The 22399-nt window shown below is 43.2% G+C and overlaps 1 protein-coding gene across 2 annotated transcripts; it reads right to left on the bottom strand.

Annotated features, from left to right (window-relative positions):
• Positions 1-159: 159 nt before the first annotated feature.
• Positions 160-20511, bottom strand: kntc1 (kinetochore associated 1). Of its 2 annotated transcripts, none has more exons than XM_014161309.2 (62): positions 20317-20511; positions 19814-19958; positions 18747-18867; positions 18533-18648; positions 18321-18399; positions 18136-18213; positions 18001-18035; positions 17791-17901; positions 17471-17564; positions 17260-17312; positions 17027-17139; positions 16846-16900; positions 16589-16687; positions 16232-16275; positions 16023-16085; positions 15850-15925; positions 15627-15752; positions 15089-15255; positions 13433-13544; positions 13154-13297; positions 12978-13034; positions 12766-12837; positions 12446-12565; positions 12176-12319; positions 11909-12004; positions 11696-11799; positions 11479-11581; positions 11264-11398; positions 11034-11153; positions 10742-10814; positions 10512-10579; positions 10094-10395; positions 9707-9879; positions 9405-9505; positions 9119-9260; positions 8911-8967; positions 8658-8821; positions 8030-8134; positions 7748-7876; positions 7520-7636; positions 7221-7330; positions 6847-7066; positions 6646-6735; positions 6347-6512; positions 6150-6208; positions 5753-5969; positions 5575-5648; positions 5139-5349; positions 4826-4938; positions 4639-4694; positions 4475-4553; positions 3496-3620; positions 3266-3401; positions 3049-3144; positions 2841-2897; positions 2656-2710; positions 2502-2565; positions 2180-2309; positions 1829-1918; positions 1494-1648; positions 1261-1351; positions 160-1011 (listed from the first exon to the last, which is right to left on the bottom strand). In XM_014161309.2, exons 2-62 carry the CDS (start codon positions 19937-19939, stop codon positions 982-984), a joined length of 6618 nt encoding a protein of 2205 aa, XP_014016784.1. In that variant the 5' UTR covers positions 19940-19958; positions 20317-20511; the 3' UTR covers positions 160-981. The 2 variants fall into 2 exon arrangements, with proteins under 2 accessions (XP_014016784.1, XP_014016785.1); XM_014161310.2 differs by lacking the exon at positions 20317-20511 and adding an exon at positions 20194-20281.
• Between the last annotated feature and the right edge of the window lie 1888 nt (positions 20512-22399).

Genomic DNA, 22399 nt, shown 5'->3' with positions numbered 1-22399 from the left:
GATGATCATACCCGTGGACCATTTACTTCTGAACATGCCGTTGGTATTTTTTGTTTTCCATTTGAGATGGTAAAATACATTTCGTACTGTGGTTCACAGCGCAATGCTGTATAATTCCTATGTGACAGGTACATCATAACATAAATCAGAGCCTGAAAATATTATTTTGGTAACACTTTATTTGGATAGTACCAAGTAGATGGTTTGTAATGTTCAAAAACAGACATGTCAAGTAACAAAAATAACTTCTCAGCAAGAAAGCAATATCACTAGCAAGAATTTTGCTAGGACTGTCTACGAGTTATGAGTGGCATGAGTGGGGAGAGAAAAAACAGAAAACTAGCCGTTATTGACAGAGGTTTTGAACTTTTATTGATCTAATAACTCATTTATAGCCTGGTGATGGCTGATCAAATTGTTTCACACTTTGTGTTAGTTTCATTAAGTGTTGTATAATGTGATACAAAACACAGGAAAAACTAATTTTGACTGCACTGGGCCTTCACTTCCTATATTTTTTACTACAGAATGTAGAAAATCAATGTTCACACACATGTAGGCAAGACAGAGACTGGTATGGTGTAGGACAGGAAATTGAAGGTAAAAAGCAAGTCTCTGGATATGAGCGTCTGCTAAATGACTAAAATGTAAATGTTAATTGCTGCTTTAACTAAAATAACTGTAGACAATGTTTTATATTGCTTGATAATACTGTATGTTGAAATAAAAATGTCATTAGTTATTCCACTATAACATTTCCCTTGTCTTGAAAATGAAGCATTTCACCCTGAAACAATGTTTAGTGTGTAGTTATTTATAAAATAGATAGACAGTGAATATTACATGTGAAAAGATTGAGAAAGGAGACAGTAAGTGCAAACATTGCATTTCTAGCCCAAAGACAGACACATTTGAATAAACATACTGTAAATATATTTTATGTCCCATATGTGTTCTTCATCCTGTTCATATCCACACCATTTACTTATCTTTATCGATGCTGAGAAACTCCTGCAAAACAAACCCCCAAAATAGAAGTGAAATGACATATTAGTGGTCCTGTGTGGCTCAGTTGGTAGAGCATGGCACTTACAATGCCAGGATCTTAGGTTTGATTCCCACTGGGGCCACCCACACAAAAACAATATATGCGCGCATGACACAGTTGCTTTGGATAAAAGTGTCTGCTAAATAGCATATATTTATTTCGTGTCACATTAGTAACAATTTATGTTATATAGGATTGCCGACTATAGTTACCTTCAGGGCACTGGATATGTCTGGTATTAGTTTCCCTTTACGCTCCCTGCGTTTCAGATACTCATGGGCCAGGGAGTTGGCATCCTCCTCACTTAACACCAGAGGTCAAAGGGTAAGGATTAAAGTAATTACGTATATTACAAACAAACATTTCTCTGCTCATACCTGCCTGGAGTGTGATGTTCTATTATACATAAAATGATGCTAGTAAAATTACTGCTTTGAGGACTTACCAGCTGTGGGAGATCAAATAATCTACCAGGTTCTTCACCTGGTTGGAGTCACCACTTGACACAATGTGTTGCTTGAGAAGATTAAAGTGCTTGGTCTTCCACAGCTTCTGGTACTGCCCGTTTTGACAAATGAACGTCAAGACTGTGTCCCTAATCTGGGGTGGAGAAGAAATTAGTTAATGACACATTCTGAATTCCATACAACTTTTCTCAAAACAACAAAACAAAATAACCCAATATGTAAAAGATTATGGAGAACAGATGGAATCACAAATACAGTAGAGCCAAGAGTGGTTGACCAATGAAGGCAATAAGAGAAAGTGATTGCAGCTCACCTGTGAGGGAACCCCTGCCAACTCCCCAGTGTTCATATGCTCATCCAATTGCTCCAGGATGGTGATGGGGTTACATGCTGACAGGAGGCCCTGGGAGGGAGCAATCATATACACTACACAGTAAGCACATCAAACAAGGGGAAGAGACTCATGCATAGACACTCCCAATACCTTTAATAGTTTTACTCAGACTCTTGGACAGTTTGTGGCTATTGTTAAACCAAAACAATTGAATGTAATTCCATTTAAAGATGCAGAGAACAATTTGGTAAAGGGCAGATATGTTAGGGGGCTGGTGGTGTGCCATTACCACCACTATCCTAACGGAACCCCCAGGCCCAGCTGCATCACCTGAATCTGCTGTCCCTTCCTCTTGGCACAGGGGATGAGCAGGAGGGCACCTAGGGCAAAGCCTGGCAGACTGAACTGGGCAAAGCGATTGGCGATGCCTATCAGGTCCAGATTCAACAGGAACGGGCACCTGCCAGAGACCAGGGAAAATGCTGGGATGAGTGGGACATGGAGAATAAAGGATGAATCAGCACTTTGTCAAAGATTTGAGGAATTATTGTGTAGTAATGTTACCATGGTAATACCATGACACCATTCTTGATCCCTATGTGACAGTTCTAGAAATTGTTATCAACCTATTCTATAAAGCAACAGAACGTACTTAAGGAGGAGAACAAAGGTCCTGTAGAGGGTTGCCTGCTGTTGGGGGCTCAGAGGAAGAGACGCTGTGTGACAGAGAACATAACCAGTGATTTTGCTGACTTTCTCCACCTCACCCTCATGTTTTTGAGTTGTGGTCTAATAGATTAATTTACCTGATACGAATGGGGCCAGGATCATACTTCTCCAGGTCCTGGAAAAACTGGAGACCTGGATAAAAAAAATAACACAGCTTTATCAACAACTGTCCAAGCCAAAAGAGTAGGTGGTGACTGAATGTTCTCTCCCTAAAATGTACATAATGGGCTCCTTGAGACACGTTGAACCGGGTTGTAATTACCTGCCACAGAGAGGGGACAGCTCCCAGTGCCTCCAATACCCTTTGCAAGTCGCTTATCTGAAGAGCAGATGGGAACACCAAATTTGGTGCCACCACAACATATCCCGTCTTAATGCCATATAACTTCATTGACATGACAGACTGCAGAATCTATTATTTCTAGCAGTAGTATTGTCCTTGAAACTGTGTGTAGACTGCCTCTTCTCACCATGTTGAAGCCCAGTAGTTTCTGCAGTAACCCATTCCACAGCTGAGGGTCAAACACCTGGTACTCCAGGCTAAGGTCTGCCACCAGACGCACAGCCTGCAGAGACAGGAGGCGACTTCAGCTCAATACAAACCTGACTACCTCGTCTTGGTTGCATCACATTGAATGAAACCGACTGAAATCTAAAGCATCCAGTACATTGATCGAGTCGGCCTACCTGTGGCTCATGACTGTGATTCTTCCACAGTCCCTTGACCATGCCCTCTTTGGGACTGTTGAGGAATGACTCCACTGTGTAAGGGATGTTTAGGTCCTCCAGCTGAGACAGGTAGATGTAGCACTTCAGGTAATACCTGCAGGAGGAAAAACAGCAACAGAACAGCAGCAGTCAGGTACAGACTGAATCAGTCATGGCTACTGTCCTTTATCAGAGTGAGGAGCGCTTACTGGACTTGTGTCTTGGGGATGTGTAGCTGTGTTTCCAGGGTGGTGGGGTCAGCGATGTGGATGAGACAAAGCAGGGCCCGACTCCGGTGGCAGAAAGTAAGACGTGGCCCAGAACTGCTGAGGGGCTAGGAAAATATCAACAATGGGAATTCAACACTTTGACATACACAATTCTAGGTAACACTTTACGTGACACCGAGCATCATAAGTCATAACCTGTTATAATATGGTCATAACACTGTCATGACGTATATAGGCCTGTTGTAACATATTGAGTTATTTTATGGTTGGTAATGACAACTACAAGTCTCAAAACCACACAAGGCAAAACATTCCATTACATCATAGCCTGTGTCAGCGTGTTTATGATCTATATATCTTTTTGTTAAATTGTCATTGTAATTGCACACACATTGATGTCAGACATGGATCTACCCCAATGCTCTGTTGCTGATGACTGAGATGAATGCAGGAGCAGGACAAGACACCCTCTTTTTGACTGATATAAGGGCATGTACGTGATAGGCCTATCTGGCTTATATGATTATGATGGCCATAATGCTTCTTGACAGTGTCAAAGTGTATTTTCTACAAATGATTTAAAATATGATGAAAAAAAAAAAAACATGACTAAAGAATTCATTACAACAAAAGGATTTAAGAAACTAACTTTCAACGAAAGGAAAATTCTTGGCAGGGAAAAAAACTTATTTGAATAAAGGTGGGTTGACACTTATGTAAGTGTCATAACCAGCCATAAAATAACGCAATATATGTCACAACAGGTGTAAATATATGGGTCATGACAGTTATGACAAGTTATGTCCGCTGTTATGACATGGCGTTAAGTGTTAGCCAATTCTGTAAAGCCCCCAACTGTTTCCAACCAGCCCACCAATTCCAAACTAAATGTGGAACATGCAATGATTAATATAGGAACTTATCGATCAATCCTGACCCATCCCATCTACCAACTCACCCATGTTTCTGCTGAGAGGATAGGGCTCAACAGACCGACTCCCACATCCATGGAATAGATCTGCAGTAGGTACACCACCCTGAGAGAGGGGGACATATCTCTTGTTAATGGTCTATAGTGAAATGTAAGGCTATGATAGTCAAGTGATGAATGCAGGGACCTACCTCATAAGATCTGAATCCTCCTGAATGTCATTGACACAATCCTGGTTGTTGATGTCCTTCAAAATAAAGAGCCTTCGGTTAGGATGTATCACATACTCCAAAATGTCTTGCAAAATGACTATTTCCCCCCTAGTGATGAGCCCATCCAGTCTACCTGTGGCAGATCAGAGTGTAAGGTTGAACTTACCTTGGCTGCAGCTGGGCCAGTTTTGCAGATCCATTTCTCCAGCAGCATGCTTCGGATCTTCAGAAAATCCACACTATTGATGGCTGCTATTTCTTTGCATACAGCGTGAATGTCTAGTCATACAAAAAAAGAAACTTAAAAAATGTTTAATCTGAAAATAGTCTGGATCCATTTTGCTCTAAAAGGACTATAGTACATATCATCAATAGAGTGATTCTGTAGCTCCACTTAGCCCTCCAGACTGGTACATGGAGCCATATGGCAATAAGAGTGGGCCTGCATGTGGTTGGTCTGGTCATGGTGGAGGGCTCACCAGGGTGGGTTTGGCCAGCGGAGCCCCTGAACCGTTGCTCTACACTGCTGTGTTCGTAAAGGATGACGATGAGGCGGGCGGGCTGCCCCGTCAGCTTTAGGTGCTCTGGGCTGTTCAGCTGGTTGGACATCAGGACGTTCTCTGTGGCCGAGCGCTGGAACTGCAGCTTCAGCTTGGACAGGAAGGTCTCCACCCTGGTCCGCGCTGCCTCCTGCTCAGGGGACAAGACGGAGGGGAGAGACAATTTTTATCCTACAAGAATGGACTAGATATAAGAAGAAAAAAACATGAAAGGGAAAACAAGACTGGGTATCCTGAATTCAAGCAGCTGATGCAGACATAACAGATATAACTACATCTATAATAGTTAAACATGAATGAACATTGTGTTGATGCTCTGTGGTCTTCAATGTAAACACAAAACATGTTGTCTAACCTCAAGTTTGGGGTCTTTCAGCCATGCATCACCAAGAGCTAGGCAGAACTTTAATGACTGAGTCTTCTCAGTGCCTACAGCAGAGACACACAAAAAAAGTGAATAGGATGAACATTGATGCAGAGGCCGTCTCCTCCATGAACAGTGGCATGGCAGTGTGACTGGCTAACGGTCTGACCTGGAGGCAGCTCCTGAGCGATTTTATGGGCTGTGGCAGCGGCCCACTCTGGGTTCTGGATGCAGTGGATGTACCCCATGATGGTCTTAGCCACCTTGAAGGTCTCCTTGCTGGAGGTGTGTTTTTGCCTCCTCTTATGTTGCTCGAGGAGTAAGGGCTTCATACTCCTCTCAAACACATGGTTCACTGCTGACATGTACAGCTTGTCAACACTCACCTGACAGAAGGCAGGAAGAAGTAGGTTCAAATTCACAGGTGACCAAATTAAAGTCAATAGAAACTAATAATAATAAACCACTAATATTAGTTCAAATTCTGGTAGGCTTACCACTCATATCTAAAAACAAACAGTAATGTACAGAATAACCACAGCCACCAGTGGAGCAGAGTACTGTACCTTCATCAGCTTGCTTATCAGAAGCAGAGTAGGAAAGGTCTCCTCACTGAGCTCTGGAGCTAAACACAGAAAGAGAATCCCTCAAATCCTTATAGGAGCTAGAGTATGCAAATTCTTAAGGGTCCACTCAATCATGTATTTATGAAGTCTTATTGACCACATGAACATTGTAAGCTTAAACTGAGTATGGTACTCACAGATGATCTTCCAGTAGCTGGTGGTCTGCATGAGCAGGTGGAAGGGCAGTCTGATGTTGGCCAGGGCTGAGGGGTCCAGGCAGTTCTCCAGAAGGTGGCTGCTCTCCAGGTCTGTAGGGGGAGAGATGCGCTTGTAGGACTTCAGGTGCTGGAGCAGACCTATTGCCTGGAGATGAGGGAAATGTATTGCGTGTGGATGAGACTTGATCGCAATGCCAAAGAAAATCTGACATTGAGGATTACACTTATTTAGCAGAGGTATGTAGCACAAAGACACAGTAGAAATCAAGACACCACACCTGACTGATTGAGATGCTGGTGATCTGCTCATCAGCTGTCTGTATGATCCTGAGCACCCCCTCAATCCTCTCATAGTTATATGGGCTTAGCTGAGGAGGAAAGGGAACACAAGAGTTAGTTAAACACTGCATTTCCTCTACACATCATTACGTCCTACCACCAACCCTTAAACGTAGGCTGTAAGTTGCACATGCTCAGACCTTGAGTATGGCAGCACTGAGGCTGATGGTGAGGTTTCTGGTGCTGTGCAGCATAGGGATGATCTGCAGAGCTCTCTCCAGGGCGTCTGCATGCCCTAGCGGCTGCTCCTCCCCCTGGCCCGCCCCAGGATCTCCTGCCGCACCCTCCTCCTCCTCCTGCAGCAGCAGGAGGTTGGTGATGTACTGGTTTATCACTTCGTCTCTATTCAGACCAAAGGTGCTGCAGGTAGGAGGAACACACAGGACATACAAACACTCATTAATTACAGCGTAACATCACAAGACAGCAATAGGCAACTACAAATCATGCAGTAGTATCAGACCCAAAAACTAAAGATTGAAGTAGCATGTTGACTTTCTATAAAACAGCTCACCTGCAGTACTGGAGGATAATCTCAGGGGTGGTGTTCTTGTTCTTCACCAGGGTAGGGATGAGGTTATTCTTCATCTCTGGACACTGACGAAACACAGACTGGATGGATATCTGGGGAGAGAGAGACATGGCTTTTAAACCGAGTCTTTCGCAAGGCAGGGAGGGTAGATTACGTTAAGAATGCACCTAATTAGCAGGTATTAACGCAAAGTTTAACATCGGGATTTCTTCAGAAAATCAGCAATATCTGAAAGACTGCAAATGTCAGATAGGGAAAAAAAACATTGAAGATCAACACACCCCTAATTTGCCCAGTTCGATTCCCCACTCTGCGTCGGTGATGACGGAGAGAAACTTCTTCCGCTCCTCCTGCTCGCTGTACAAGTTACAGAGATGGGCCCCCACCATAGCCACAGCCTGAAAATCATGGAGATATACCGACTTTGTTTTGATTCATGTTGTATGTGACAATGACAAACAATTCAAGATGGAACAGATAATGACAGTATGTAAGTATAGTGATCTTACCAAGATCTTATCATAGTTTTGCCAAGTGTTGTCGATCACCTTCCACAGTATCTTAAACACCTCGGTTTTGGACAGGAGAGTGCAGAGTCCAATAGCCAGGTCACAATCCACCACTCTCCAGTTAAACACCTTTTGCAGAGCAAAAACACCAGTTGTTATAGTAATCATGTTAGGTCTATTGTAAATTACACATACAGCATGGCCAGAATACAATGTCATTTTATTGAAGTGAAGAATGTCAGACATCCTCCCCTGAAATCCAGGACAATAGTCTCACATCACCTTGTGCAGGAGGGCAACTGCAACAGCATTGATAGAGGACAGAGTAGTTGTTCTCAAATCACTCAAGCAATCCTTATATTTTTGCAGGGCCTGCGGGCCATAGAGCTGAAAAGGGAACACGTAAAATGTAAATACTTCCCTTCACAATATAGAGTAGTGGTCCAGAGAACAGACACAGCTACAGTGAGACAAGTGTAAATCTAGACAGATATGTAGCAACATCAACAGAAATGCAAAGACTGATTAAGGGACTGCTTGCTCATGGTTCCAGGTGAGACACTACACCCCTGACTGATGTCACTTTCCTAAGTCTACTTCACTAACACATGAAACTATCTGTACAAAACACCTGGAAAACACCAGGTGGGGAGGCATACAGGGGCACCACACTGGGTTTTTTCCCTTTACTTTTCCTACTGTTTCCCCCCCCCCTATTTTGTTCAAATGTGGTAAGACTCTTGCACCGATATCCTACTGTTATACTTCAGGTGTAATTTTTTTGTATGTTCGTCATTTATGCAACAACAAAAAATTGCTCACTCAACAAATGTACATTTGTATGCACCTCTGATATACAATAAAACACCTGAAAAACATAATCTTGACATTGGTACTGTAGTCATCATACCTGAATGCCGAGCTTGACGTTCATGATGTTGGAGGTGACGTGCTGCAGACAGCTGCCAAAGGAGTTGACCAGCAGTCTGAAGGCCAGCTCCAATTGACTACACTCCTGCAGCATCTGATGCATGGAGGCCAGGGGCACCAGTAGCGGGTTCAGGAAGTTGGCATCTGCACGTGGACAAGGACCAATGAGGGTAAGGCTGCATAAAAACTGCATTTATATCCATCTATTAATTGGAGGAAACTGCAGTAGCTACCTTGTTGGAAAGAGCAGTGAGAAAGACAGGAGCAGTCCAGTGGGTAAAGCTTTCTATCTGCAATATGAATTAACAATATGAGTTAAATATGAGTTAAATGCAATTCAAATAAATAACTTAATGCTTGGGCATTATAACGTAGTATAACATCACACGTGATACAATGTTAAAAAGATACCAGACACCTACGCTGCAGGCCTTTACGTACCTGAGAAGGGCAGCAGACAGTTGGTGATCTCATACTGGACTGGCAGGACAGACACTGGGTCCAGGATGATGCAGTCCTCTTTAAAGACATCCTGGAAGCTCCACTGGGAGTACGGGTCCCTTTCAGCCGCCAGGGACAAATCCTGAACACATGGCAGTGACATTAAAGCCTGATGACCTAACATGAACAAAGACTAAGTGAATGTCTAATATTATAATCTATTGGGTTGTCCTTGAAGACTCTGGTAGTCTGATGGGGCAAAGTGAAGTGTAGTACTGGCACTCACCTTTGCTATGAAGCCATAGTTGTCTGACAGCTGACACTGGTGGTAGACATCCATGGCAGCCCGTGTGCTCTTACAAAGTTCCACACAGTCCAGGAGCAGGTCTGAGAGAAAAGAGAAACAATAGGGAGCACATACTCAAGTCAGAAGTATCACTTACCAGGGTGCTAAAGTCATACAGTGTCACTTTATGTGAACTACTTACACTTAAACCATTGGAGGATAAGCTCCTAAAATGAAATGTGGGAGTTCCCATAAAGCCTTGGGTTAGCCTCCAGGCTCAGGGTGTTAGTGCTGTACAGTACCTGAGTGGCAGACAGTGACGGCCTGGCAGACCAGCTTGTGGATGACTGCTGGGAGGTCCACGCCTTCAGGGAGGATCATGGGCACGTCTGCCTCCAGCATCTGGCACAGCTTCTGGGCAGCACTGAAAAGCACCTTCCCTGTGCTGGTGGTACCATGGTGCTTATACAGCTCACTATGGGGACAGGGTCATGGGTTTCAAAGGAGTGAGAGACAAAGTTAGGGAGATACCCAGAGTTCATTTAGTGCTAAGGCCCACACTAGCCTCAAACACTTCAAAGTTGTGGATGAGATATTCAGATTATGACAAGCCTTCATAAAAAAAGTGAGAAACATGGGCATTGCTTTCCTTTACTACCCCCCCAAACTTGGTTCCCCTTCCCCCTGACCTGAGGATCTTGAGGGCCTTGTCGACCTTGCCGACCCCCAGGGCACGCAGGGCCAAGTCAGCCCACAGCTCCTGCTCCGTGCGCTGGAGCTGCCGTGCCAAGCGGCGGAGGCCAGCCTCAGTGGAGATGTTCTTGGTCTTGCCATCAGGGTCGTTGGCCACCATGGGGGTGGCTGTGACCTTGCTCTTGGAGGGACCTCGAGCACGGGTGTTCTCATAGGCTGTGATGTGATACTCCTGGAACTGCTTTCGCACCTTGGGGTCCTCATAGTTGTTAGGGGTGAGGAAGATATCAAAGTCCTCCTGTAAATGTAGTAGATTAGGATCCTTTCAGCACAGGAGGTCAAAGACCAGAAACAGTGAGTCAGGTGAGGCCTCCATCTCACATATTGCAAAATCATTCCATGATTGAACCTTACCTGTAGGTGAGCAATCGCCTTAAACATCATCAGATTGTTCTCGCAATCCACACTTTTAAAGGCATCCCCTAAACGGGAGAGAATTAACATTAATGCGTAAAACATTCACCGTTTATCAAGACCTCAGACATTGAATTTCAACTTTTTTCAAGAGATTACTTCAACATTAGGAGGTTTAGCAATCAGTCTTTTCAAGTACTACATTGATATAGTTTAAAAGATGCCACAACCTTTCTGGATCCTCTGTAAGAACGTCAGTGCCTCCACCATCACTTGTGCTATGACCATCTGGTGCTTCTTGTGCTGTTAGAAATTGGCCACAATAAGAACCCAAGTGAAGAGTGTACTCCTATTGAGAAAAGGCATGTACGGAACCTCACTACTAAACACTGTATTTTTAAATGATATCAAACCTATTAAAAGCAGATGTCAATGCAAATATAAACGTACCATGATAGAACTGGAATAGCCTTAAATCTGCTGAATGCAAATACAACCCTACTGCTCCTGAAAGAGGCTCACCTCCTCAGACACATGGTCTTTGTCCTGCAGCTCCAGTCGTGCCCAGTTAGCCAGCCTCTCGATCACACACTCTGCCTCCTCAGGGGCAAGCTTTTTCAGCAGTGTCACACACGGCTCGCTCTGCAATTACGAAGCAACACAAAGACATTACACACAGAACAAAAGAGATTCCCCATCAGAAAGCAACAGCCACCATGGTAGGAGCTATAGGCTGGGCTCACATACTGTACCTTGCTCTGGCTAATCAGCTGGATGAGGTATAAGATGTGTATCTGGGAGGTGGGGAGTTTGTAGGCCCCAGCCAGCTTCAGAGAGTCCTCCAGGGAGGTGGGGAGGTCCTGCTTGAGGATGTACCTCACCAGTGTCTACAAGGGGAGAATCAACATGGATCAGAAATTACATAAAGATACACATCTACATACTGTACACACCCTGAAAGTCCTACCATGATTTGAGTGTTGTTGGAGAGGTTAAAGTTGCGGATACCGTAGCCTCTGAGCAGCTTCCTCATCTCCATCAAACGGTAGCTTTCCTTCAGAAGCTCCTGCCTGTGGGATGGGATATGGAAGATCAGAACCCAAGCAGTCCACAAGCCTACAACTGTGACAAGTGACAGTCAGGGCTCTCTGTTACCAGAGGAGGATTAGATCAGTAAGTCTTACTTGGGTCCCACCATCTCCAGGTGCTGCTGGACCAGCCTCTCCACTACCTCAGTCCAGGGCACCACGGCCTTCTGCATGATCTCCAGCACAGCGTCTACCTCCAGCTGTACACGGCACAGTATGTCAATCAAAACGTGTACATAAATCTACAATCCCATTTGGTGGCCAAGCCTTTAAGGGCAGGAAGAGGTTAGTTATAGTGTATAAACTCACGTCAGTGTCCGTGATGCAGCCTAGCACAGCCACAGCTTTGGCCTCCCACTCTGTGAACAACGTAGTGGTCTGGGAGCTGCAGCGCTCCAGCAGATCCTAGTGGTATAGAGAAAAATAAGCCAAAAATCACACACAATGACTCAAATCAGATTATGTCTGACAATCAACAATCCAGAGTGACAACCATTTACAATATGAGCAGCTAAGTTCATTTGCAGCCCAGTAGAATGCATAGTAAAGTGTGTCTCCTGGTAGATAGGTAGACACCTTGATGTACTGAAGCAGCAGCTCATCCAGGGGCAGCTGGTGCTCCAGGCTGTAGGGCCTGACACTGCCCTCCACCGTGGCAGGGATCAGCTCTGGGGCAGGCACCTTATCCAGCATGAGGAATGCTACGCTGCGGACACTTGCCTAAACATACCCACAGGGCAGATAAAGAGAGATACCATGTACAATAACATACAGAATTCCAACAACATTTAAAATGACAAGATGAGAATCCAAACCAGACAATCCCCAGATGGCTTTCACACAGACCTTCTCAAAGACTGACAGGGAGAGCCTGCAATTGTACTTGTTGTAGAGGCCCAGCAGCTGGCGGAGGTTAGAGACCAGGGACTTGAGGTGCTCCACTTCCTCTGAACCATAGTCATCCTCCTGAGACCACCAATCACAATTACAGGAGGATAGGTTACTTCCTGCTAATCAATGACTAAGCATATAAATCTTGACATCCAGTGTTTGAAAGTGAGCATGAATTGAGAGTGCAGAGGGGAATAGGAAGTGAGGGGGATGACAGTGAAAGTAACCAAAGGAAAGAGCTGGTAAAATGAAGCTGGGCAGAAAATTCAGCTTACAGAAGGTATCCACATCCATAATGAGGGCAACCCAAGTTCTGCCAAGTTCAGTCCATTCTGGGGCCAGTCTCCCTACAAGAACAGAATAAGGTGAAGGGGCAGAAGAAATGTGGAAATATTTAAAGTGTGTGATCACCTACATCAGTCAAGTCATTGACTAGGGTACTCAGAATTAGTCCTCAAGTCTAGCAATGAAAAAGTGTTGGCTTTACCTTTTCTGTTAACTCCAGAATCCTGGCCCTCTGTTCCAACCACCTTGCAAGGATTTTCTAGGAACACATTCAAAAGCCTTGTCAACAAAGAAACTGGAAATACAAACTGTTCAAAACATATTTGTCATCATGATCTGTTTTCTGCCCTGACAGAATATGGTGAGTGCCCACTGTACCTGTCCTCTAGGTACCACTCTCCTTACAAAGGGAACAATGACACTCCTAAGCCAGAGACAGAGGTCCTGGGATGGAAGGTCTTCTGGAATGGAGCTGAGCAGAGCATCAAGACCTCTCTCATCAAACTGCACTGCAATCTCTCCCTACAGGACAATCACAGAAACAGCAGACAAAGATCAATTATCCTCCAGTAAAAGCCACATATTACAAGACAAAAATATGAAACTCCATTAGATGTCTTATAGTGCAACAGTTGATTGTGTGATAATTTCTGTTACCTCGTGTCTAAGCCAAAGGTGCTGGGCCCCCTTCAGGTCTCCCTCTCTCAAGTGGGACAGCATGTCCCCAACGTAGTCTGTGATGTTCAGAAACTCAATCCAGGAGATCCCACTGGAGGGAAACAACCAGGAGAAGCAATTAAACAGTGTATTCGGAAAGTATTCAGACCCCTTGACTTTTTCCAAAATATTTTACGTTACAGCCCTATCCTAAAATGGAATAAAGCTTTTTTTTTCTTCTTTTTTTTAAACGTAATCTACACACAACACCCCATAATGACAAAGCAAAAACGGGTTCAGAAAATTTAGCAAAACGTATTCAAAACATCACATTAACATAACTAAGTACTCAGACTCTTTACTCAGTACTTTGTTGATGCACCTTTGGCAGCGATTACAGCCTCGAGTCTTCTTGGGTATGACGCTACAAGCTTGGCACACCTGCATTTGGGGAGTTTATCCTATTCTTCTCTGTAGAGCCTCTAAAGCTTCATCAGGTTTGATGGGGAGCGTCGCTGCACAGATATTTTCAGGTCTCTCCAGAGACGTTCGATCGGGTTCAAGTCCGGGCTCTGGCTGGGCCACTCGAGGACATTACTGCTGGAAGATTAACCTTCGCCCCAGTCGGAGGTCCTGAGCACTCTGGAACAGGTTTTCATCAAGGATCTCTCTGTACTTTGCTTCGTTCATCTTTCCCTCGATCCTGACTAGACTCCTCTTCATCAGACCAGAGAATCTTGTTTCTCATGGTCTGAGTGCTTTAAGCAAACTCCAAGCAGGCTGTCATGTGCCTTTTACTGCGGAGCAATTTCCATCTAGCCACTCTACCATAAAGACCTGATTGGTGGAGTGCTGCAAAGATGGTTGTCCTTCTGGAAGGTTCTCCCATCTCCACAGAGGAACTCTGGAGCTCTGTCAGAGTGACCATCGGGTTCTTGGTCACCTCCCTGACCAAGGCCATTCTCAACCGATTGCGCAGTTTGGCCGGGCGACCAGCTCTAGGAAGAGTCTTGTTGGTTCCAAACCTCTTCCATTTAAGAATGATGGAGGCCACTGTGTTCTTGGGGACCTTCAATGCTGCAGAAATGTTTTGGTACCCTTCCCCAGATCTGTGGCTCGACACAATCCGGTCTCAGAGCTCTAAAGACAATTCCTTAAACCTAATGGCTTGGTTTTTGCTCTGACATGCACGGTCAACTGTGGGACCTTATATAGACAGGTGTGTGCCTTTCCAAATCATGTCCAATCAATTGAATTTACTACAGGTGCACTCCAATCAAGTTGTAGAAACATCTCAAGGATGATCAATGGAAACAGGATGCATCAGAGCTCAATTTCAAGTCTCATAGCAAAGGTTCTGAATACTTATGTAAATAAGGTATCAGTTTATTTTTTAACACAATTGCAAAACGTATAAAAGCTTGTTTTCACTTTGTCATTGTGGGGTATTTTGTGCAGATTGGGTTAAATTGTTTTTTCCTCATAATTTTAGAATAAGGGTGTAATGTAACAAAATGTTGAAAGTCAAGGTGTCTGAATACTTTCCGAATGTAAGTACAGGCATGGCACTAATTTACACAGTTACAATACATATACTCTACATACTCAATACCCTTTAGCAAGCAAGGCATAGAATTACAGTCAAATTGAACATACTTGAACTTGTCCAGGCTGTGGAGACAGCAGAAGGTGGCGAGTCTGGCCAGAGCCTCCTGGATCTGTGAGGAAGGGCAGCGGGTGGCGGCATGGTTCAGCATCTTCTCTGCAGTGTCAAAGGTCGGCCACGGAGCCTTGAGGCAGTACTCCACCACATACTGCTCATCCTGACACACAAACACACTTGTCAATGAGCACAGTGTACTTATTTGATCAACCTTTCAGGGAATTTTTACATTTGAAAATGTAGATGGCTTGTTTAAGGGCACTGGTATAGAACAAGAACGCCTGCACACTGTTAAAGAGCACATCATTGCACTGTGGCCCTATCTACTGTAGGTTTGCCAGCTTGTGGTTCAAATGTATACCCTTCTCTCCACACCAGTCAGAGTTTGAGAATTATACCATCCCCATTTTGAAGTCTATTTGTTTATAGATTCAATGTTTATATTCCTGAATATTAAGGGAAGTTAGCTGGCTGACTGCTTGCTTTGTTATATATATATATATATATATATACCCCCCCCATAACACTCACCATGATCTTCATCAGGTTGGTCTTGGCCTCCTCCACCAGGTCAGACCATACGTCCTGCCCATAGCCACCCACAGAGGCTGACGCCAGCTGCTCCAGCACAAAATCCAGCTTCACCTTATAGACAAGCTGGGTGGGCAGGGAGACAGGGTGGCTGGTCAGTCAGGTACATTTATTATTCATTTTAGTTAGAATAAATGTTCAACCCCAGAAAAATTACACCAACCTCAACATCAAGCTCAAATGCTATGGCAAACTTTTCTGCCTCCTCAAATTTGTGTTTGTAGAGAAGTCTGCTGAGTCTGGGAACAATAAAGTGCGTTTACTGATATTGACATCTTGTACGTAACTAGTGCAAGAACATGGAAATATGCAGTGTGTGTAATGACACTACTGTACCTGTTCTCAGGCAAAGCCTCTGTGAAGCATCTCATGACAACAGAGGATATATGCTCCTCAGAGCTAGTTGTCAGGGGAAAAAAATAAAAAATACATTTGCATTTACACATGTCAATTCACTATTATTCAACGTTATTTGTGAAACTCCACCACCTGAGTATTTACTCAGGGAAACTCTAGTGTCCTTAAACAACCAAAGAAACACCTACTTTTGTGAATTCTCGTAAATCCCCTCTAGTAAATATATAGTGTCCTGAAATTCAGAAGGATAAAAACAATGTAGAATATGTCTGAGGTTGGATAATAGTCTGTCAGAGCTTCAGCATCCTTTCATAATCTAAAATAAAATAACAATGACTTATTGTTCCATTATCCTTCGCTACGTGGGTATTGTAATACGGTGTGATATCTGACAGGGTTGGGAAAGTCAATTCCATTTAAATTCAGGAAGTACACTGAAATTCCATTCCAATGCTCTACAATCAGGCAAATTTTGAATTTGGTGTATTTTCTGAACCTGATATCTAATGCAATCAGAGTGGATTACAATGTTTTTTATGGTTTACCGTGCTTATTCTTGTCTGGACCAGGCAGGCTGTAGAGGAGACCTCCAGAGAATAGAGGACAGTCATGGAGGGAAGAGAGCGCACCTGCAGGCTCCTCATCTAAGGATAACAAAACAGGGCGTTGCCGTCAACAAACAAACAAACACACACAGTCAGAGAGGAGCTCAGATGATTCTTACAACTATTTCAACTAGAGGAGCATTAATGTATGTACAACAAGTAGCTGTCTAGAAACCACAGAGACAGACTGGAGCTACCTGGCTTTTGTCTTGCATGGTCAATGTAATGATTTTTGTGCTGGCACTTTCTTGCCTATGAAGAGGAGAGGTTTTGTTTTCAAAATCATCACAGCACAAGCATTTAAAAATGAAACATTACATTATGTTAATAGAAATAGTATAGGTCTAACAATAGTATAGCATTGAAGTGAACACATACGTGGCTATTGAAGCAGAGTCACACTCTGTGATAAGTAGGAAGTCATGGATGGAGAGGTCAGGCCAGCAGCACACCATCACCAGAAAATGCAGGTCCCAAAGACTCAAAATGTTCTAAGACCAATTGAAAGGTAGAGAAAGATTAATGTCCAACTTTAGCATTTTCTAATGACCAAAACAGCTAAAGAATACAATTATAAACTGATTGATGGCGATTCATACAGCTGGACTCACCTCTGCGCTAAGAACATACATGAGATTGTCCACCACCAGAATCTTTCTAACCCCTACAATACAGATAAGGGCGAAATTTGACTGCAACATTAATACACAACAACTCAAAATAATGCTATAGCCTAACTATTGATAACATACATAAGCAATTCAGGGAGAAGAGTAGTGTAGCTTTAACCAAAGCCAGACAGTTAAATGTTATTAAAGCTACCTGGTATTAGGCTGGAGTCCAGGGACTGACAGAGAGACATCGTGCCCTGACTATGATCCAATCTCCAGTGGGTTAGAACAGCTTCGCCGTCCGCCTACGCAAAAAAATAAAATGCATAACCACATCAGTTATGCGAGAAGCTATACAGTTCAAATGTTACAATTGATTAAATACTGTATGAATAGCCTACTTGATGAATAAAAGTCTAACTTCCTATTATCGGCAGCAGTTCCCTCATTATGCTTTCAAGGATTTATCTTTGCATTTTACATACAAATCCTTTGTAACAAAGCAGTGCAGTTACTTGCGCACAACCATACCCCAATCATGAGGTGGATTTCATTGCCAAGGTTGCACATCACTGCTGTGTTACATCCCCCTCCATGGATCTCCTTGGTGGAACAGAAGTCTGTCTTAATTAAAGACTGGAGCTGGAGAGAAACAATGTGATGGTTAGGGGTTGATTATTCTGACTTCATATCGTTTTAAATCATTATTTTACCATCTCCAACATAGTTAAAGTCAAATACCTCTTTCAAAGCCCCAATGTCCATTTTCTCAATAGCTACAGAGATGAGAAAATATGGTTTAAAATAATTGAAAGTTAAATATAACAGGTCTCAAGTAAAATAAAACTATCTGAAAACCTAATTAAAATGAAATACCTATTTGAATCTTCTCCAGAGCAAGGTTTGTGATGTGAAAAAATCCATCTTGAGTAAGAAGGAACAGGTGGTACATCCCTGGCAACAAAGATAAGGTTTAACCTTTCACCTCAACACACCATTTAGACATTTAGAAATACTGTATCATTTTATTCCAAAGTAATGACAAACTATGACCAACTCACCTAAAGATGTCTTATCCTCCTGTAGGATAAGATGTCGATATGTTTTCTCATTTCCAGAGGGGACATTCTTCAGCATAGCCTAAAAGAGTTTTTACAAAAAATTAAAAAAGGATTGCAGACTCAGCATGCAATCACTTTTGGCACACTTATGACACTGACACATTTAATCGCTGAAATATCATGGGGGATATGAGATCAGACCCATCTCTTACTCTGGTGAGAAGAGTGCTCTTTTGAGGCACATAGATAAGATGGAGGTTTCCGTTTCTCTCACAAACCACCAGAAACTGTCCGTCCAGACAATCATCCACAGTATCCACATCAGAGTCTGAAATAAACATGCTTTTAATTAACATCATCATTCACCATAATACAACACATAACTCGATTAGACATCTACACACAGAACACAAAAGAGATACTAACCAAAGTCAAGATGCAGCAAGATAGTCTGATAGCTGAGGTCAAACAGGATAACAGTTGAATCAGCAACAACAATGCTGCAGTTTGAACTGCTGGATGAGTAAAGCTGAGGATCTGACAACACCTGCAGGAAAACAATAATGTGAACAACTTGCACTGAAGAGTCAAGAGCCGATCATGAATTGAATTAATACCGGTGTTGTGTCGAAAATCTCCCCCCTGACAGAACCCCCCTTCGCGTTCTTCATTGCTGCGACTTCAACGCTAGTTGAGATTTCTGCTCTTCACTCAGTTGTCAGTTTAGCCTACATTTCACTGATCTTAGTAGCAGAAAGCATTTGCCTTAAGTTTTCGGTTTGGCTATTTGTTTCAAGTGTATGTGGCGGTTCTAGCTTGTACGGCGCCCTGGGCGAATCCCCCCTACAGCGCCCGCCCGCACCCGGGGGCGCCCCGAGCCACCTCCGGCAAGATGCCGCCCGAGGCGGCTGCCCATGTCGCCAGTACCCAAATCTGCTACAATTTTTTTGTATTAGTCTATAAATAAATCTCTTTGCCAGAATTCGTCATCTCTACCATGTCTTATTCGACTAGTATTTTTGAAAGTGTAAGGATAATAATTGAGTCATAGTTGTTCTGAAATGTTTGTGTGCCACTGAAAGTATTTGACTCTAGCCACAAAATTAACGAAATTAGAAGGGGGAGATTTTCGGCACAACACCGGCACTGTATACTGTTTTCACGTAGAAGGTACCTAGCTAGAAGGTGTTCATAACTGTATAGGTAATCAATCATGTGGTTAGAGAGTCTTTAACTTTTTGTCTAGACGATTAAACTCAACTCCCTACATACGATGGACTTGAGCGACGACTACTGTGGGTGGAGGTGGACTGGACCTTTGACAGCATATAAAATTAAGTTATCAAAAACTATTGATTTCAGGACCTTAGAAACTACCGTGCGCGATATTTTGTATGTGACGTCTGAGCTCCAGCCCGCTACTCTAAAGTAGTTGCCGCTCAATTCCAACGTAAATCGTGGAGCTGAGTTTAATCGTCTACTTTTGGTCTTACCTTTTCAGGAGAGGCAATTTTGACCAAAGTATCCACTTGGTACAAACCACTGTTCTCCTCTCGAACATTGCAAAGGCGACCTGTGTTGGTATCCTCATTAGTTAGAAGCTCAACGTCGTTCCACATTGTTTTTCCGTCCACCTACCTAGATGAAAATCGGGACACTAACAGGTCAGTTATAGCTAGGAAGCTAGCTAGTTAGTTACTTAGCATATACCTGGTATACTAGTACTGCAGAGCTGTCACCACTCTTTGCTGTCACGTCAGTTGACTACTGAGTACCGTAGCTAACATTAGCTAGGTCAAAAAAAATGTATATACAAAAAGTACTACATACAGGTTATAAAATAATTTGGACTATATCGAGGTAACAAACTCACTGGTTACAGGTACCCTGACAAAGGTTTACTGGTAAACTGAGCACAACACCACCCCACTATGCGGGTTCAGAATTTGGCGGTTTAAAACAAAGACCCGAAAGAGAGAAGCACAACTCTACTTACTTCCTGTGTAGTTACAGGAGCATACTTGAACTCAAACTGATAAAGTTCATTTGAAGCATTCAATCAAAATGATAAAAGGTTATTATAAAATAATAGTGAACTGATATAGTGTTCTTTGTATATTTATTTGCGCTCCCCAGATTGAGTTCGTGTAATGGAAGTCGTTCTCAAACCAAGAGGAAGCTGATTCAAATAGCTATCTTTAGTAGGCGTGAGCAAACAGTGATTGGTCATCCGGTTTCTCGCTTGTAACCAAATACTGTCTATTAGGGGTGCATTCCTAAATTCACACTGGAGTGCCAGAGTGCGCTCTGTGCGTTCGTAAATTCAGAGCAGTGTCAGATTGTCCGTTCGTAAATTCGGGGTGTTCCAAACTCACACTGGACAATGGCAGAGAAGTATGGTTGATCCGATCGTTCCGACCTCACAATCACTGTCAAGCACACAAGCTAACTGGCTAAAGTTGGCTAGCTACGACCAGACACACCTCACTCTGACCAATTTACTTTCCCTAGTAGAGCTGGTTAGGCTGTTTTCATGTTAAATAGAGCATTGGTGACTGTAATTGTGCATCTGGCAACAATTTTATTTTAGAAAATTGCCCGACTTTACTTACGCCGGTCATATTCAACAGGTGTTGCGAGTTCGTAAAGTCATCAGTTATTCTGCGCTCCAGCAAGCTAGACAATTTTAGCCAGTTAGCTTGAGTTCCTTTGAGGTCAGAAAACTCGGATTAACCCTACTCCTCGGCCAGAGCGTCCAGTGACAGTGTGCGCTATGAATTCAGGAAAGACACAGAGCGATCTCTGACACTGGAGGCAATTTATGAACAACCTTAATGTTCTGGTCGGTGGATACCTAGCACTCACTCACTCAGTGGCTGTTAGCGTTGTCATGAAAAAGGGCACGAGGGAAGCCCTAAAATGTAGTTTTTCTAAATTGTGCGAACGATAGGGAGCAGGCAATGTTGAAAAGTAATCTTTAGACATTTCTTAAATGTAGTTTTATAATTGACTAAAACAAGCAGACAAGAACATTTTTCAAAAATGACACGTTTTTGCTGTGAGCCAATGGGGTTACCACAGGTTGTTTTGTTTCCCCACAGGCCTGCAGGGTCGTGACGTTCGAATACCTACTATGTCTATAGCGATGAGTCCTCTATCTACTGTATCTATACGACAACAAGCACAACAAAAGTTACGTTTTAATGTCACATGCACAAGTAGAGTGAAATGCCTTTCTTGCAAACTCAAAACCCAACAACGGAATAATAACAATGTATTATTAGAATAAAACACGATAAATAAAAATAGGAAATATTAAATACACAATAAAGTAAGTAAGTCTACTATATACAGAAAATATTTAAAAAGTCGGTTCCAATACCATATTTACATGTGCAAGGATACTGTAGTGATGGAGGTAGATATGTATAGGGATAAGGGGACTAAGCAACAGGATATAAGATAAACAGTGTAGCAGCAGCTTGCATGTGAGTGGGTGTGCAGGTGTATAGAGTCAGTATAAATGTAAAGTGCATTCGGAAAGTATTCAGACCCCTTGAATGTATTACAAAAAAACAGAAATATCACATTTACATAAGTATTCCGACCCTTTACTCTATACTTTGTTGAAGCACCTTTGACAGCGGTTACAGCCTTGAGTCTTCTTGGGTATGACACTACAAGCTTGGCACACCTGTATTTGGAGAGTTTCCCCCATTTTTGTCTGCAGATCCTCTCAACTTTTGTCAGGATGAAAGGGATGCGTCACTGAACAGCTATTTTCAGAGACTTGTCTCTCTAGAGATGTTGGATCGGGCTGGGCTACTCAAAGACATTCAGAGACTTGCCCCAAAACCACTCCTGCGTTGTCTTGGCTTGTGCGCTTAGGGTTGTTGTCCTGTTGGAAGGTGAACCTTCGCCACAGTATGAGGTCCTGAGTACTCTGGAGCAGATCTTTCTGTACTTTGCTCCGTTCATCTTTCCCTCGATCCTGATTAGTGTCCCAGTCCCTGCCGCTGAAAAACATCCCAACAGCATAATGCTGCCACCACCATGCTTCACCGTAGAGATGGTGCCAG

Source organism: Salmo salar, chromosome ssa20, assembly GCF_905237065.1.
Source record: "Salmo salar chromosome ssa20, Ssal_v3.1, whole genome shotgun sequence".
Taxonomy (NCBI): domain Eukaryota; kingdom Metazoa; phylum Chordata; class Actinopteri; order Salmoniformes; family Salmonidae; genus Salmo; species Salmo salar.
The sequence above is the reverse complement of the archived record's forward strand: the minus strand, read 5'-3'. Positions and strand labels throughout refer to the sequence as shown.

What these genes read in the sequence shown, in the direction of transcription:
- kntc1 (XM_014161309.2), bottom strand. Translation starts at nt 19,939, where the DNA reads ATGTGGAACGACGTTGAGCTTCTAACTAATGAGGATACCAACACAGGT. An exon ending in CTGGAGATGGTGGGACCCAA is followed by an intron (nt 11,582 to 11,695) that starts GTAAGACTTACT and finishes CCCATCCCACAG; the next exon opens with GCAGGAGCTTCTGAAGGAAA. An exon ending in ATTATCCTCCAGTACTGCAG is followed by an intron (nt 7,067 to 7,220) that starts GTGAGCTGTTTT and finishes TCCTACCTGCAG; the next exon opens with CACCTTTGGTCTGAATAGAG.